Consider the following 18296-nt stretch of genomic DNA (forward strand, 5'->3'; position numbering starts at 1 on the left):
GCCAACCGGCACTGATGTCAGTGCTTGTGCAGGGGGGTGTTATGAGGAGCAGCTGGAGCAATTGGTGGCAACACTTGGCATCTATCAGAAGGCAGAAGCTGTCGCTCCTTCCTGGAATGATTTTTTCAGGGAAGTGGTAACCTGCAGCACAAAACCAGCCTCAGCTGCTGAGTTTAGGAAGAGAATTAGATTGGTCAGACATACTGTCAAGTTTCCTTGTGTTCTTTTGACTTTTTTCTTTGCCTTCTGGAAACAGAATAAAGCAGCCCAGTCTAATGTTGAAAGCTGCAGTTGCTGTGTGTCCAACTGAGACTACCGGCTGCTGTCTTGTGCCTTGTGGAAGTGAAGACGATAGGGAGAACTCTGGGATGACAGCCTGTTCTGTGTCTCTCCCCACTGGGTGCTCTCCCCTCCCCCGTCCCTTTGTGGCAGCGGCAGAAACACTGGGAGAGACCAGAAGTGGGAGTCAGAGTTTTACTGAGAAAAACAAAAATGCCTCACAATAGAACACAATAATAGAGAGGAAATGGTTGATCCACAAAGAGGGGAATCCACCAGCTGCTTCCTGTTGGGAACACCCGGCTTGGATTCCCCACCTGGCCTGGGAGAACAAAGAAGCCAAGTGGCAAACCCTCCTCAACCAGGTAAACAATGGCAAAACAGGGACAACGCAAAACGTGGAAAACTATTTCATCCAAAAGGAATTTTGCTGCCGAGAGGCTGGTTCCAGGTTCTGGCATTAGTGGTTGTGATTGTTTTTGGATTTGGGGCATCGCCAACAGTGACTGGGATTTGTGGAGCAGCTCCAGCAGTGGCTGGGACTTGTGGAGCAGTTCCAACAGCAGCTGGGACTTGTGGAGCAGCTCCAGCAGTGGCTGGGACTTGTGGAGCAGTTCCAACAGTGGCTGGGACTTGTGGAGCAGTTCCAACACTGGCTGGGACTTGTGGAGCAGTTCCAACATGCAGTGATGGGCAGCAGTGGCTCCCTCTCCTGGGAGCCAGGGAAAAGAATGGCCCCTTTCTGCTTCTACCTGTGGTTTTTTAAAAGGGGCCAGTCCACCCCTGTTTGAAGAAGGGAAGAAGAAAACCATTCTGCTTCCAATGCCTTTGAGTTCCCTGACAAACAAAAACTTCCTCCCCACAATGATAACGTGTGGATAATGGGTTGTGTGGATAATGGGTTGTGTGGAATAAACATCTCTCCAAACTCCACCCCTACTGTACCTAGGACATTATCCGCCCCTTATTCTACACCATCCACATCATGCCCAAATGTCATTCCTTTCAACTCTATACATATACATCTGTATACATATGACTAGACACAAGCACAGGTGTTACTTCAGGTGTCACTGACCCTCCCCCAAGATGTGTGTTGCGTTCCTTTAGTCCATGACTGGAGCAACCGGATGAGTCCGTACTCATTGTCCATGGTATTTCCTGGTTACAGTGGCAGTTTCATTCAGCAACCAGTATTAGATATGCAATCCACCCTTACAGATGGTTCTCACCCAAAATCAAATCCCCCTGAGGTACACATCGCGTTTCCCCCACTTTCCCCAAGTGCACTCAGGTCCTTGAGCAAAAACAATCCCACAGGTGGGTTTGCCTTTGCCTGAGGCAGGACTAATCCAAACTGTCTTTCCTAATGCATTTCTCATAAGCACCACAGGGACTTTGTCTCCAGTAAATAAGGGTTGTGTTTGGGTAGGGCCAGCTCGATTGGTAGGTATTGCAATGTTGTTCCGTAGCCCGACTCCTCGGTCCATGTGCATCTCCCTGACATACTTTCACAGGCAACATCTCTTCCTGGGCAGTGATGTCTTCCCATAATTCAGAATATGCTGTCCTTAACATGCAGAGGGAATTCAGTGTTCTCAAAAACTGTCATAGCAGACCTGAAGGAAGAGAAGGGGGTGAAAGGCTGGGAAAAATTGTCCTTTCCTGTTCTCCCCACAGACTGGGGGAGATTGGTTAGTAAATCCCTAGAGGCAGCAGTCAAGGCAAGGGCAGGAGAACAACACTGAATACACAACCCCAGTGACCCCCATTACCTTTGATGTTATAATGTCATGGACTGTCATCACAGGGGACCTGAGTAAAGCAATCCTGACTCCACTGCCTGCTGTGGAAAAAAGCATTGTGAGGAACACATAGTTGCAGGAAAAGGTTGGATCCCAAGGAGAAGAGTCAGCCCAGAGGACGCATAAACTTTTGACTTGCTCAGTTGCGTTGTCATGGTTTGAGAACCCCAAAAATCTAATTCCCTAGTCCAAGCCCCCTCCCACATCTCAACCCAATGTGAGATGGTTTTTCCAGACATCACACGAGACTCAAAATGGGGGAAAGGGAATATATATGACAGTGACAAGGGGCGTTATCACCATGTCATATCACAAAGCGCAGGGGGCTTTGTGACGGTCCTTATCTTCAGGGGATTCAAGTTCCCTACAGAGCTCTGTACTCTGCCTCAAGCAGTGGGGGGGGCCAAGGTCACCCTCTCCGCATTCCTTTGGCCGTCCCGGTCCAGCTTTCCAGGGTGCTTTGAGCTTTTCAGCTCCTCTGCAGTGCTGTAGCACTTCAAGACTCTTTCAAGTAAGAGTTCATCATCTTCCTCCTTTCTCGGAGGTCTCAGAGGGGTATGGGGTTTTATTTCAGTTCTTACCCCAACTTTCTCTCTCTCTCTGCTGGCTCTCCCTCAGCTCTCTCAGACAACTCTGTGTCTTCCTTGCTCAGCTGCATGTTCGTTTCTGCTGCTTCTCCAGTTCAGTTCTTATCTGTTGGCTTTTAGCCGTAGCCTCTGTTCACTGCTGCCTCTGCCGCTGCTCCGTTTGCCCACTCACGGTGGAGAAAACTTCTTTAGCTTTCAGCCACAGGTACTTAGCCCAGCATTACGCTGTTCCAAGTCCCTGTAGTCCCTGGCTGGGGGCTGGTGGGGCCCAACCCCCAGTGGGGCTGCTGCTGTTTCTCCTCGTGGCTCCTACAACATGGCTACTTCTCCTACAACAAAACTACAACTACCTTCTCTTCCGTTCTGGTTGTGATATGTTTATATTTTGCAGAAGCGCTCATTGGCTAAAACCTCAAAACTTCAAGGGTCACCACCCCCTGGGGTTTTACCATTTTATAACTGCAGGGGGAAAACTTTTTCCCCCCACCACAACTCTCCACCCCCCGCTTTTGCGAAATATCAACATATCACAACAATTTAAAAAACTCTAATCAACATACAATCTTCAACAAACTAAAAATATAATCAAAATCTCTCTACTACATGTCAATGTAACATCATCATAAACTTAATTCTACTCTTAGTACTTAACTTACATTACTATAGTCTTACTTTCTCTACAACGGTACAGTCTGTGTTTTGTCTGGAAAACTCTTTCTGTTATAAAGAGCATCATGGCTCTTATCTCTTTTTATCTCGATGGATCACAACCATCCTCTGCTACCAAATACATACTTATGTCATGGTGGAGATAATTAAGATTGTATATAATGTATTGTAGTATTTATTTTGTACAGTCATTGTAATATATTCCCTTTCCCCCATTTTGAGTCTCGTGTGGTTGTCTGGAAAAACCATCTCACATTAGGTTGAGATGTGGGAGGGGGCTTAGACTAGGGAATTGAATTTTGGAGCTCTCAAACCATGACAGCATCCATGAGCTGGCCCTTGGTCTAGCAGGAGGTCTGACTGAGAGAGAGTCACCTGCACAAAGAGCTTTTGACTGCACTGCTCAGGAACCAGAATTTGAATCTAGCCCATGACTAGTTTACCTGAGCTCATCTTCATGCCAGGTGATCTTTGGTGCCAGCAGCCCTTTGGGGATTGAGTAAGACGTAGAGCACAACTGTAACCCCAGCCAACCCTGTCAAGAAGTAGGAGAAATAATCTCTGATCCTCACCGCCTATTGTCTTTTACAAGCACATCAAACACCTGGATGTGAGATCATTAAGACAGAATTGCATGAACTGCATCCTTCCCTTCTGTTCTTGCTACATTGATTATTTATCTGTTGTTCTCTCAGGAAAACATCCTCCCACACAGGGAAGGTGCTGTGACTGCAGCAGGTTAGGACATTCCCTTGAAATTCCTGCTGGATTGACAGGTCAAGGTCATGACAATGAATGGGGAGAGGATGTTTGCATCAGAGGCCTGCCCATGAGGAAGGGAATTGGCAAAGGATGGCTTTTGTATTTTGATGGTATGCTTTCTCTGAGTAATGGAATACAGACATCTTGGGTGTAGGGATGTCAACACAGAGTGGGACTCACCTCGTGTAATCTGAGAGGTGTCAAGCAGAGCTTGTCCCTCTGGGAATCCTTATGGTCATCAGAGAGAAATGAACACTTCTGTAGTGTAATTGCCTTCATCTGCCTGGTGGCAGCTGTGCCCTGGACGTGTGTATTCCTCTTGTCTTGACTGCACAGGGAGTGCTGAGAACCAGCTCTTAACAGGGCAAATCCTGCTTAACCAAAACCAGAGCTGCTGGGACTTCAAGTCCTTTTGATGGGGGGAGGTAGGAGGGACTTCTTACAACTGTTTTCTGTGTTAGTCTGTCTCCAAGAGCCAGTTTCTTGTGAATGCAGTTTAATTTTGGCATGTTCCTGATCAGGCCAGGCTTTGAGTCCTGGCTGCTTTCTTCACCCACACATTGTGATGCAGCAGTGGGCCTCAGTGTCTGGGAGTCATCTGTCTATTCCACTGGTGCTCAGCTTTATTCCAGATGTGAATTTTAGGTAATAGGTTTTGTTGTGTTTAGGTGTATCCACTGTCTCTAACGTTTACATCCTTGAAATGCACTTGGAAAACATTACCATGTCTTGGGCATTCAAAATGCAAAGGGTTTCCCACTGACCTCCCACCGTACCTACCCAGCTGAAGTGGTTGGCTCATGTCCTTGTCCACTGTAAGACAAACCATCATCCTGCAGTTGGGGAGCACAGACTGTTTGCTCCTGCTCTGTCAGACACAGATCCTGACTTAAACTTACTAAGTTTTCCAATGAACTCCTAAGATCATCTCAGTGCCATTTTAGCACTTCACACCCAGTGGTGTTATCACCATCCCAAAAGGTTTTATCTCAGGAATCACTGAGGGTGAGCATTTTCCAAGATTCAGGAACGGAGGATCTGTTTACTCAGTGTTCTGGATTTTTCAGGAGTGACGAGAAAATCCAAATCCACAAAATGACAGAACACCTCCTCACAAAGATGGTGAAGGGTGTAGAGGGGAAGCTGTATGAGGTCTCTTGGCTTGTTCAGCCTGGGGAAGAGGAGGCTGAGAGAAAACCTCAACCTCACTGTGCTCTGCAGCTTCCTCATGAGGGGCAGTGGAGGGGCAGGCACTGATCTCTTCTGTCTTGTGACCAGTGACAGGACCCGAGGGAATGACCTGAAACTGGGAAGTTTAGGTTGGATATTAGCGAACGATTCCTCACTCAGAGAGTGGTTGAGCACTGGAACAGTCTCCCCAGGGGAGTGGTGACAGCAGCAAGCCTGTCAGAGTTCAGGGAGCATTTAGAAAACACTCTCAGGCATGTGGTGGGATTGTTGGATTTTCCCATGTAGGGACAAGAGTGACTTGAGGATCCTTGTGGGTCGCTCCCAGCTCAGGCTGTTCTATGATTTTAGGATTACACTTAATGGGAACAAGGGCTCTCCTGTCAATTTCAGCATCTCCAAGTGCTTTCTCTTAAACCACAGTTTGAGTCTCTTAACAGAAGGTGATGGCTGTGTATCAGCAGGATCAGCCACCTCCTACCACGCAGCATTGTCACCTCTCTCCTGGCTGGAGGCAGTGAGCACTGAATGAGTAGAGTTGACCCATTCAGAGGTGAAGGGTAGATCAGTGTTGCCCATGGCAGACAGCTGACCCAAGGCACAGCCCCTGATCACAAGGGCTGCTCTTCCTCAGGAGCAACGAGGCCCTTCCTCTGGAGTCTGGTCTGACATATTTCCACTTGCAATCAACCACCTCATTTCCATATGGAGTGAGACAACAGATAAACAGGAAATCATATTAATGTGACTGCTAATTACCCTTAGCATAATTAATGTCCACTAGCAAACAAAGCCTGTATATATTGAAGCGTGGCTCTTCCAGCAGTGTGGCTTTCCAAAGAAGCGGGTTGGTGCATCCAACGGGATCCATCTCTCCTTGTGGAAGAGACGAGCTGCTGGGATCTCATCTAGCAGTCTGAACCAGGATTCTGGGAGTGTGTCTTCCTCTTGCCTGTCTGAGGTATGTGGTGTATTTTTTGTGGCTTTGGGCTGTAGAAAGACTTAAATGTACAATTCTCAGGATCAGAGAATGGGGTAGAAATTCACTGCATGGTGGAAAGAAAAGGAAATTTCGCAAATCCAGGCTGCAGAGTTGTTTCAGTGTCTTGGGCCTTCCACTTACCTTGGGAATAACTGCAGGGTTTGAGACACTTTGCAGTCAAACCTACTAGCCTTTGAATTCCCTTGCTGCCAACAAGACCAGCAGTCAACTGGAGCAGTGCATCATCTTGCTGCTGCTGCAGCTTTTCTGCAGGTAAAGTTTTCCCCTTGGTGCAGATGCTGCCTGTAAAGGTGAGCAGAGCCTGGAGGAGGAGGAAGGGGCTGTTCTCCAAGCTTGCAGGGAAAGTGCAATTGCTTCCCATAAGAAAGATTTAAAAGTTTCAGTGTGCTTATTCCCAGTCCACTTACTGAGGATCCGATACAAGAAGGAATCTCTCAGCATTGAGGAGTAACTTTGAGAAGTGTTCCCTTCTCAAGGGGAGATGTGTTGTGAGTGACAGTGGGACTTTAGAGAAAGTTTATTAGAGAAGCCCTCCCGCTGAGTCATGAGGTGCAGAGAGAACCTCCTTAATTTCTAAACCCCTTCTGTGAGAGGAACCTGGATGGGGCTGAATCCAATCTCAGCCCCAGACTTTGTCAATGGTTTTCAATACAACTTTGTCCCACAGAGTTCAAGATGTCCACCTGGGTATACTTATATAAAATTCATTCTTTATTATGACAAATGATCAGACAAAGGATCTTAATCAGAACTATTTGCTACGCAGTATAAAAGCTGAAACTACCAGTAGTGGATAGGATAGGATAGGATAGGATAGGATAGGATAGGATAGGATAGGATAGGATAGGATAGGATAGGATAGGATAGGATAGGGTAGGATAGGATAGGATAGGATAGGATAGGATAGGATAGGATAGGATAGGATAGACTGGGATAGGCTAGGCTAGGCTAGGCTAGGCTAGGATACCACACAATACTAAAGCAATTATATTACAGTAATTATATTATAGCAATTATATCACTGCAATTGAGTTAAGACTAGCAAGAAGAAACAATCATTAATTAGGGATTGGTGTAACTCACCATACCAACACTTGTGGACAGATCTCTATCTCTTAACCTCAAGGAGTAACCTCAAAGGGGCATCTCCACTTCAAGAGAGAATCTCCACACACTCCAAGAAGAGGATGTTAGAAGAATCTGATGGCATGAAAGTGGGACTGGGCTTCTAGAGTAGAAGTATATTGACTGCCAGTCATATGTCTCCAGGTCAGCTTAGCAGCTTATCTGCCAAATCTCTGCTTGACTATCAGGATGTTAATTTGGGGGTGATGTGTCACACTGGTTTTAGCATAATTGAACACCAAAACCAGTACATGATGCCCCCTCTCAGCCCACCCTGACAGCTTGTAAAATAGGGTATTGTTTGGGTTGTTTGACCACACTGTAAAGGTAAAGTATCCTGCTACAAGACCCTGGTACACAGCCTGCAGCAGGCCCTGAACTGTCCACTGTTTCTGGAGTGAGACAATTAACTTACAGACACATTTGCATACTGACTACAGATTTTAGTTTCTTCCCAACTTGTCTTGAGCCGGACTTCGACTGTGGCTAGGTGGGCACGTTGCTCAAATCAGCCCCTGGCTATTGTGTTATCTGCCTTCCCTGAATCCACCCTGAGTCAGTGTATTCATCACGACCAAACCATCACTGGTGGTTGTCACTTGAGTAGAGTTATGGGAAAGAAAGGTCAGTTTTAGGGGGAACTCCCCATCACAACAGGCTGGAGTTGACTCTTTTGGGTACAGCAGCAAACCACCGCACTGCTAAGTAGAATGAGGGAGTCCTATGAGAGAGAAGCAAACAGGAGGGATGGAAGAAAAGGGTCTCCCGAGTCCTAGAAAATGCAAAAGGCAGATCTGGGTTCTGACCTCCTCTGTGGTGGTGATCTTTGATGACCCACACCATGGGAGAAGGCACTGCTGGGATGATCTAGTCCCGAGTGATCTCTGTTAACTGATGGGAAAGTGCATGGTCCCACCTTTTCCTCTCACTACCCCTCCCTCATCCCTCAGCCCCCAACCCTCACCTCACTGACAGGGTCTCCCCATCAGTTCAACACTTGCCTTTTTCAGTGCAGCACCATAAAATCAGTGGGAAGCCAGCCCTCCCATCCTGAGTGACAGCACTGAGCTTCTTGAACTTTGAGCAAAGTAATCTTTTTCTGTGGGGAAACCCATCTGCCTGACCTAAGCTGGACTGCATCTGCACCCCCTTTAGTCCACAAGAGGTGTTAAGGTGCAGAAATTCTCTGCTGATTTCCATATCACAGTGCAAGAAGTGAGCTTCTTCCTGGGTCTATGGGAAAGAGGTGCTCCAACCTAAAGAGGCACCTGTAAGCAAGCTATCAGCTTTGAGTGTCTTCATACACAAACTCGTTTCCGGAGTCAGCTTTTTCTCTCCTGTGAATGTAAAGGGCAGGTTTGGAAATTCTACTCTCCTGTAAGGGTTCAAAATCCCCCTGTTCCACTACTGCCATGACAAGAGGTTTTTCCATTTCCCTGCATTTGTTCAGCTACCTCCAAGTTTGCCCCGCTTTGAGCATGAGGTTGGACTGCTGCCTTTAGCATCTGATAAAAAGAAAATTAAGGCAGAAATCAGGAGAACCTTGACATGGAGAAGCCACATCTGGACAGGGAAGAGCTGCCCCTCAGTATTTGCACTGCAGCAGCCACAGTGCAAATAAGATAAAGGTGTTCTCCCTCGGGTTTGCTTCTCCCCTCTGCTTGGCCCCTTCATTTTCTGTATCAATGTGTCTACAAGTTCATAGTCTGGGGCTGGATACCGTGACAATGCAAGCTGAGCAGCAGGACAGGTTTCCCAATGTCAGCTGAGTGTCTGCTGTGAGAAGGTCCTCAGAGCAGAAGGGAGAGAGATGATGTTCAGAAAGAGGGGCTTCCAGGCTCTGGGTTGTTTCAGGCTTTTTTCTCCACTGCCAGTGCAAAAGCTGAGCTCTTGACTAACTCAGGTAGGCTGAAAAATGTGACCTTGTCCCACTGCTGTGCCTCAGTTTCAGATAACTTGGCTGTGAGAGCTGATTGGATACAGGGTAGGTTTGGATCCCTCCTCAGATAAGATGAATCTTCTGATAAGATAGGATGAATCTGCTGCCTCCTGTAGGCACCTTAACCCTATTTTAGATTTCACCCTGTTTGCCCTGGTGATTTTTCCTCAACCAGGAGGACAGAAGTTATCCCCTCCTTGGTCTCTCATAGTCTTCTCCTCTGCCAGCTCTTTCCCACCAGCACAAAAATGACTGCAGGCCGTGGTCAGTTCTCTCCAAGTTCAGTGTCCCTCTGCATTTGCCTTCCAGGGGAGCAAGAGCCCATCTCCTGAAATCCTCCTATGATGCTGTGGCTGCTGCTACTGCAGGTCTGGGTGAGCTGCCTCTGGCTGGGACACGGCGAGGTGGTGAATTCCTTTGCAAGTTGTCCTCAGTTCTTCTATGGTGACACCCCCCCAGATGCAGCAATGAAGCCACAGAACCCAGCCTGGATCTGCCAGACCTTAAAGGGCGAGCGTTTCTTGCCACCTTGTACGACAAAGACAGGCGTATTCCCATGTACTCTGCTTACAAATACGAGCCTAAAAATCACACTACAAACCACACATGGACAGTTGAGCCCCAGGTGAGTGTCCTCTCTTACAGCATTTCACTCTGCAGTCATTACAAGATGAACTGCAGCATTTAACCAAACATCTCTATTTTCTCCCACCCCCATACACACACATGCAAATGGACCCACTGGGTGGGATTCATCTCATCTCACTTCAAACACCTGCACCACTTGATTCCTCTGATGCATTTCAAACAGTAGCAGGAGGAGCAGGAGTGCTATCCCAAAGGTGTCCAGTTTTCTGCATTGACCTGAGAGCAACATCAAGGCAAATTCCATTCCATTCCAAAGTCAAATGACTTCCCTGTCTGTGCCCTGCTATGGTGGGAGACCCAGTGATGGGGAAAAGGCATCCAACAGCAGCTAAATTTGGGGGACCAAGAGTCCTGCTGGATTCCGATCTCCACTTTGCCTTGAGCTGTTTTGCATCCCTGACAGAGTTTAATTTCTCACAGTTAAGATTCTGTTTTTGTTAGTGACCTGAGAGAAGTGAGGAGAAACTCAGAATTGGGTCAGATGGCCCAGGGAAAAAGCCTTGGCACAGGCACTGAGTGGTGAGAGGGTTTGGTGAACCCTGGGGAATGTATTGAGTGATATTTCAGGCAGTGAAAAGTGAGGAGCATCAGTGTCAGTCCAGTCAGAAGGGGGTGATCTCCAGCCATGGCCAGTTGCCCCTGAGCACTGTTGCCTCAGGCTTGGTTCAGAAGGATCCACCAGACACTCAGATCTCCACAAACAACAGAGATCTCCCAAATGTCCTTCAGACCTCCAGTGAAAAAGACCAAGGGAATTATGGAACAGAAAGAGAGGAAGTTCAAGTCATTGCTAAGGACAAAGCAGCAGGGTGGAATTGAGGTGTTCATGAGTGACAGAAGAAAGCCATCTGCCCTGTTCCAGAGGGAGAAGAAATATGTGTTTCCAAAGATGAACAGAAAGGTGTTGGAGTTACAAAAAAAACCCAACAAACCCAAAACATATGCACTTTGCACTTATTGGAACTCAAGGAACTAATATGATATTGCACCACTGCAGTCTCCACATTTGGAGCTGAGATAAAAGCTGCCCTCTTTTCATGGAATCATAGACTCATAGAGGGGTCTGTGTTGGAAAGAACATCAAAGATCACCTCAATTCAACCCCCCTGCCATGGGAAGGGACACCCACCACTAAGACCTGGTTGCTCAGAGCCCCATCCAACCTGTCCCTTTCCCTTCTGGACCACGGAGCCAGGCCACCTGCAAACTCTTTGATTTTGGTAACTTTCTCCAGAGGTCCTTTTTCAGTACTTGGGTTCCTCAGGACTCTTTATGGATTATGAGCTCCTGGAAGAGGCTGATCATTTTTAACTTCTTTGCAGTGAGGCTGCTGAAGATGCTCCCTAGCCCAGATCAACTCTGAGACACATTATTAGGACTGCAGTAGCAGATCCCATTTGCATTGAGGTGGTTTTGATTAATGAACAAAGAACTTTCATCCTTGCAGTGATCTGTTGCCTCCCCCTTGGGAAACCTCACCTCTAGGACTGGTTTCTCAACACATCTCCCTGTGTCTGGGGTTACAGAAGGCAAACCCTGGTGTTCCAGGAGTGTGGTACACCTGTAGCAGCCACAGATGGAATCAGAGAAAGACAGACTGGGGGTGGGAGGATGTGGGGTAGAAGTGGGTTTGGAGACAGGTTGAAAGGGAACCAGCTGTGTCAGGGAAGGTTTCTCAACAAAGATCTCTCTTTTTTCAAAGCCAGAGTGGAAAATGCTCAGTATTTCATGTATCCAGCCACACTCCCAGCACAGGCTGCAGGCTGGATCACAAAAGTCACAAGTCAAAAGGAGAGCAGTCACATTCTGAGCTTCTTTTGTCTTAAAAACTGTTGTGTCCATCCAGGAGGGGCAGCTATAGATTTCTCTCAGATTCGTATATTTACATAGACTGAGAAGAGAAAAACTGTGTTCTTGACACCTGGAGACTTCTGCTCCAGGCAAACCTACTCCATTACTCCCATCCCCAATACTAACAACTTTTCTCTTTCTTTCCTCTGTCAAGCTGATACGTTCAAATTTGCCCAAAGAGATGTACACAATGAGGACCCTTGAACGTCAATACAACATCAGCAAAGCTGAAATCATGCAAAGCCAGGCTGTCTACACAGACTATACCAACAGCAGTTTCTACCGTGGCCATTTGAACCCCAATGGCCACCACGACACCCCGGACAGCAGGAATGCGACCTTCACCCTCACCAACATAGTGCCCATGAATGCAACACTCAACCAAGGTGCCTGGAAAAAGTACAATCAGCAAACGATGGCCAATAAAAGCAAGGACTGTCAAACCACCTACGTCATTGTGGGGGCTGTACCTGGGAACTCCTCCATTGCCAATGGGAGGGTTAATGTACCCAGCCACATCTGGTCTGGTGCCTGCTGCAAGACCAAGAACAACACCGTGAGTGCTTGGGGGGCCATTGCCCGGAACGACCAGAACCAGGTTGACGAACTCACTCTGGGGGACCTGGAGAAGAGGTTGGCCCAGCTGTATGGAATGCAAAATGTTTCTCTCTTCCATGACGACTGTCCCCGTACATAAGCCTCTCATCCTGGGCGTAAAAGGCTTGGTGGCTTTTCCCACAGATCACAGAATCACAGAATGCTTTGAGTTGGAATGGACCTCAAAGATCATCCAGTTCCAAATCCCCCTGCAATATAGCAGGGACACTTTCCACTAGACCAGGTTGCTCAGAGCCATGTCCATCCTGGCCTTGAACACTTCCAGGGATGGGGCAGACACAGCTTCTCTGGGCAGCCTGTATCAGTGTTTCGCCACTTCACAGGGAAAAATTTCTTTCTGATATATAGCCTGACCCTGTCCTCTGTCAGCTTAAATCCCCCTTCTCCTGTCACTCTATGCCCTTCTTCAAAGTCCCCGTCCAACTCTTCAGGAGACCCTTCAGGTACTGGAATGGGATCTCAGTTCTCCTCGGAGCCTTCTCCAGCTCAACACCCCCAGCTCTCTCAGCCTGTCTCCAGAGCAGAGGTGATCCAGCTCTCAGAGTACCTTCGTGGCCTCCTCTGGACTCCACCCCAACAGGTTGGTGTCCTTCTCATGTTGTGGGCCCAGAGCTGGAGGCAGCACTGCAGGTGGGGTCTCAGGAGAGCAAAGGAGAGGGGGAAAAATGTCCTGTGCAGTGTCCATCCTGCTCCCTTCTCTGGTGGGTTTCCAGCTCTGTCCCTCAGGGCAACTCCTCCTCCTGCTCTGATAAAAGGGAGAAGGAGGTGGGCAGAGCCTCCAGCTGGTTTGCTTTGCTGCCCATGCTGGCAGAGAGCTCTTAGGGGTGAGTCCTTGCCCTGGCAGTCTGGAGGGAACAGCTGGAGAAGAGCCCATGGACAAGGAAATGAGAGTTTCTCACTGAGACCAGAAGGGCTTTGCCTTGTTTCCCTTTTGCTCCATGCCCAGAGACGGGTCTTAGTTCCTTCCTCTCCTCATTAGCTGTCCCTCACAGTGTGCTGCTTTGTCCCTCACCTCCTTAGGAAGGCTGTGGGACGAGGGTGGCTCAGGTTGCCCACAGGTGTTGTAGAGTCTCCATTGCTGGAGAGGCTCAAGCCCCAAGTGGACATGATCCTGGACAACCTGCTCCAGCTGAGCCTGCTTGACCAGGGCTCTGGACTAGGAGATCTTGAGAGGTCCCTCCAAGCCTTAACAATTCAGTGATTCTGTGATCCTGGGACAAGGCTTTTTTTGCTTGCTTTTGAAATGTGCACCTTGTAGAAGCAGGAGCTGAGGTCTGAGATAGGCAGGCTCAGGCATCAGATCTACAGGAAACTTTGACCAGTCAGAGATAAATTTCTGTCTGTGATACACTGCTTGGATAACTTCATTTTCTGCTCTGCTTCTGAACTTTTTCTGCAGATTTATGGCTAAATGATTTCATAAAATGTATTCAGTGTATTCAATATAATCAATGTAATCAATGTGTCAATCAAAAGATCAGTGTGTGCTAGATCATGTAGTTCCTGAGTAGTTCACAATAAAAATCATTTGCTCCAGTACTGGATTGCAGAGTCATCTTATATATAAACCACAAGTTGCTTCTTGCTGAAACTTCCACAACAAGTGATGTCACAGTATTCAGAGCATCCTTGCAGGAGGAGGGGTGCTGCTCCAGCCCCACGAGCATCCTCCCAGGCAGCTTCCATCTGTGGTTTCCTCTGTTTTCTGCTGCCCCTGGTTGTGAATGGGGAATAATGATTCAGCCCTTTCATGAGCCCAAAGCCAGTCCATGCCCCCAGTGGTGCTGGGAAGCACCTCCATCCACTGAGAAGATGCAGCTGTGCTGACACGGGAAGGTAATTTTGCAGTTTGTTCTGTGCCTGTGCATCTCTGGGGAGAGTTGTGGACACTGGTGTGTGTCACATAAAAGTGGGGGGAGTTCGCCTGAACCTTAGAGAGGGGAGATTTTCTTGACCCACAGAGATTTATTTGTCTGTTAATGCCCCAGGGAAAACAAAACCATGGATATCCAACAAGTCTGTCAAGTATCCCGTAAGGGGACTCTTCACCAAACACTCTTCACAGGATGGGGGATGATTTGGTTGCCCTTTTCAGGGGGCTACCACCCAACAGCATAAGGGAGAACCCCTCAGTAGGCCTGCCAGCATATTATTCCACCGCCAGCAATCTGTCAAACCTTATAAAAGACTCACTTTAACAGTTTACAGAATAATATTCTTTATTCATACAAATTGTGACAGGTTAATAAGGTTTGTAGGTCGTTGGTGATAGTGTCTAACTGCAAAAATGTGTTTAAAGCAATCTAAACATACTACAAAGAAAACACAAACACAAACTCTAATACAAAACAATCTACCAACAGATTATGGAGCAAAAGCAAGCTCTAGTCCTGAAAGCAACACATAGAACAAATTTGTCACCTGATAGGCATCCCTAAAGCAGGGAGGGAAGACAGGTTCAGCTTGTCAGCCAATCCCAGTAGTTGAGGTGGAATCTTCCTCCAATTTCTCCCCATTTCCAATTTCCTTTCTGATTATTTCTTTAGATTTAGGTGGAGCTTCAGTGACTCTAGTCACAAGTATGTAATTGGGTAGTTGTCCTGGCATCTATCTTTCTTGGTGGGCACGGTCAAAGTGTCACCATGTTGCCCTCCCTGCAGGATGTTTCTGAAGGGAGGCTGCAGTACCTTCATGTTGCTCCCCTCTCTGTTGCCTCTCCCATAACAGGTGCTTAGGAAACCTCTGTGGGGCATTGTGACTGTGTTCCACGTGGGAAGCAGCAGCTGGGTCTCTTCCGTAATCCTTATTCTCCTTTAACTTCCAACCCTATCCATTATTCCACAGTGTGTCACTGGGATTTTAGACAGAAAGGAAAAATGATTTTGCCCGGGAGCTGTGAGGAGATGCTGGGAGCTAAACCCACTGCACTGCCAAGAGCTGGGCCATGCAGTTTGCTTAGTCCTTTTCCAAAAACACCAATGGTCCAGATTCCATGTTGGCACGTGCTGTTCCAAAAGAGAAGGAAACGAGAAAATCCAGACAGTACCATCTTCTGTCCTGTGCTTGAGAAAGCAGCTGGGCAAAACTCCTTTGCTCCGTGCAGGAGCACCTCTGGCTGCCACGTGGGGAAGGCAGGCTGGGAACTGCTTTACTGCAGTTTTGGCATCTCCTGGGCAAAGGAGATGCCATCTCCATCTGCTGGGTTGTACACTGGCAATTTCCTGTCTTCAGTTAAATGGTAATCTAGAAAAAGAAAAGAAAATGTTACTTCCATTCATCTAAGTCCTTGATCTTGCTGGGAGTTATTAGAAGAAGGAATGTTGCGTTTATCAAAAACCAATCATCTCAATTTTCACGTGTTATTTTCACACCCAGAGTTAGACTAAGAAATCAGGTCAATATTAGAGGTTTGTTTAACCAACTTAGCCTCTGCATACAAAGGCCAAACTTTCCTGTTATACTAGTTTTATAAGTCGACACCTTCAGTTTCTGAGGAACTGCTTATCTGCTGTGTATCTGGATAGGATTCTCTGAAGTTACACTCCACGTACACAAGAACCAGCAAAACTTTTCAGACAAATTGCGCAGTGGGAGAATTTCCCTACTTATTTTTTTACTGGTGCTCTTGGTTATTGTGTAGGTTCCCCTCCAATGGGATTTATGCACTCAGCTTTCACACAGCAACTGTGCAAACAGTGGTGCTCCAACAGGAACAAAAATTCCCAAGCATATGAAGTCTTTTGCAATTTCAAACATCTCTTTCCCTAGTGGATGGAATTCCATTTAAGAGCAGCTCATGAAAAACTCTACAGATAATTAGTAATGTCTGTGTAAACATCAGACCTGTTCTAAGCCCAGTACAATATGAGCTGCTTTAGACAATCCAGGTCACATTCAGGTTCCCTCTGAAAGCACCAACTACTTGAACAAACAAAATCTGATTTCACTTGAAATGATTCCCACGGAACTGCTAATTGGTGATTCATTGTAAACTCACAGCCTCGCAATGCTTCCTCATGCAAAGAACCTTCCAAAGAGGCAGATTAATTTAGTGAAAGGGAATTAAGAGAGAAAACACATTCAAGATCAACCTGACCTGTCTGAAGTGCCAGATGGATGGTTCTGCTGTGTCGGTGGATTTGAGGGGTTTTACATCAGAGGCTCAAGAAGTCCAGGAAATGCCAACCTTGTTCAGCAGCAGTGCAGTACCTTGGGAATGCAGGTTCAGCTTCCTCCCAACCCTTCCATGGCCCAAGGGAGGAGTCCTGACTGAGTTCCAGGCTGTGTAGATGGAATGCAGCTACACACTGTCTGCCAGACCTAAAGGTTTCCATCCCTTCTCCCAGGTTTTATTTCCCCACTGACTGCTATCACTTTGCCCTGCCAAAAGAGGTGGGAGATCCAGGTCCTACATGATTTGGATTTCCCCCAGATAAGCCATTTTAAGACAATAGAAATACTGGAGAAAACCATCTACCTTAAACGATCTCAGTCTCCTTCAGACATGGTCCTCACTTTATGTATCTGAAATGACTGGATATTTTAAAGAAAAACATCCTTTCTTTTTCATATGAGGTAACATTTTTCCCCTGGCAACACCCAAAGCTCAAAGTAAAGGAAACTGTGTGATATAAATAACACAGATAAACCTGCAAGCTCAAGAAGGCTGAACCAGTGATTTCTGAACTGGAAGTAAACAGGTTGCACTGCCTCCATCCATCAGAGAGTAAATGCTAGGAGAAGTGACTTTTCTCCATCCATTCCATGCTGGTTTATATGCAGGTGGAATTTGCTGACTAAGGCTACCCTCAAAGACTTGGTGTCTTTGCAAGTGTCTGGGTAAACTCTGGATCTTAGATATCTAAAAAGATTTGAAAGCAAGGGGTATTATCTTGCTTTTTGAACAAAAAAAATGGAGGCAAAAGAAAAAAACTGAGGAGAAGGTTTGGAGCTTCCTGTGTATTTGATGTGCTTGCTGTGGAGGGTAGAGCATTTCTGGGTAGTGACAGGGGTAAAGGTCCTGGGGAGTGCCCAGGGAGCTGATGGAGGTGGGACTCATAGGGGTGGTCAAGGAGCCAGTGGTTCAAGAGCCTGGAAAGCAGGTGCAGTGGAGCATGGGATGAGCAGTGGTGAGGATGAGAGTGGTCTCAAGACCCAGTAGGCATCAAGAGGAGGGTGAGCAAGTCAGAGGGAGCCCCATGAGGTACTCCAGAGATCCCATAGTGCCACCTCTATCAGCTCTGAGGGCTCTCCTTGATCCCTGGCAATAGCCAGAAATGCCCTCCCCTCCACAGCAAGCCTGTGAAATACACGGGAAGCCCAAACGAGGAAGGAATCAGCTTGGAGGTGCTAAAGGCGCAAATCCTCTTTTTGCAGTGCTGCAGTCACAAGCGGTTTTTCCATTTCCCTGCAGTTGCTCAGCTACACCCAGCTTGGCCTGCCTTGAGGATGAGATTGGACTGCCAGATCTGCTCCTTATCAGCCTTGTCCCTTATCTGCCTCAAAACCACTTTAAGAGGCCAGTCCCAGGTTATCAGGGAAAAAATAAACCACAGGACTCAATGACTTCCTTCAAACACACTTTGGTCTATCACCCTTCTTCTGGTCATTTCTACTTGTGACAACCAACTTGTTGTCCAGTATTCCTGGATGTTTGGAAGTGGATGAAAATGAGTCCAGTTTAGTAGTGAATGAATGATTATAGACTCATAGAAGACTCATTTTGAGTCTTGGAAGGGCCCTTAAGGATTATCTGGATCCAATCTGCTGCCATGGGCAGGGACACCTTCCACTAGACCAGGTTGCTCCAAGTCCCATCTAAC

At 47.2% G+C, this 18296-nt stretch overlaps 1 protein-coding gene and 1 long non-coding RNA gene across 3 annotated transcripts; both read left to right on the forward strand.

Annotated features, from left to right (window-relative positions):
* The first annotated feature begins 3024 nt into the window (after positions 1–3024).
* On the forward strand, positions 3025–14007 carry LOC116787591. 2 transcript variants are annotated; one of them, XR_004357341.1, is made up of 2 exons: positions 3025–3037; positions 13356–14007. It is a non-coding gene; the product is annotated as an uncharacterized LOC116787591 (long non-coding RNA). The 2 variants fall into 2 exon arrangements; XR_004357342.1 differs by having other exon boundaries at positions 13364–14007.
* On the forward strand, positions 9702–12683 carry LOC116787590 (endonuclease domain-containing 1 protein-like). The gene is given in 3 exon segments (XM_032689337.1): positions 9702–9870; positions 9873–9982; positions 12011–12683. Coding segments are annotated over 3 exon segments (822 nt in total). The 3' UTR covers positions 12554–12683.
* Positions 14008–18296: the final 4289 nt, after the last annotated feature.

Source organism: Chiroxiphia lanceolata, chromosome 5 (genome assembly GCF_009829145.1).
Source record: "Chiroxiphia lanceolata isolate bChiLan1 chromosome 5, bChiLan1.pri, whole genome shotgun sequence".
Taxonomy (NCBI): Eukaryota; Metazoa; Chordata; class Aves; order Passeriformes; family Pipridae; genus Chiroxiphia; species Chiroxiphia lanceolata.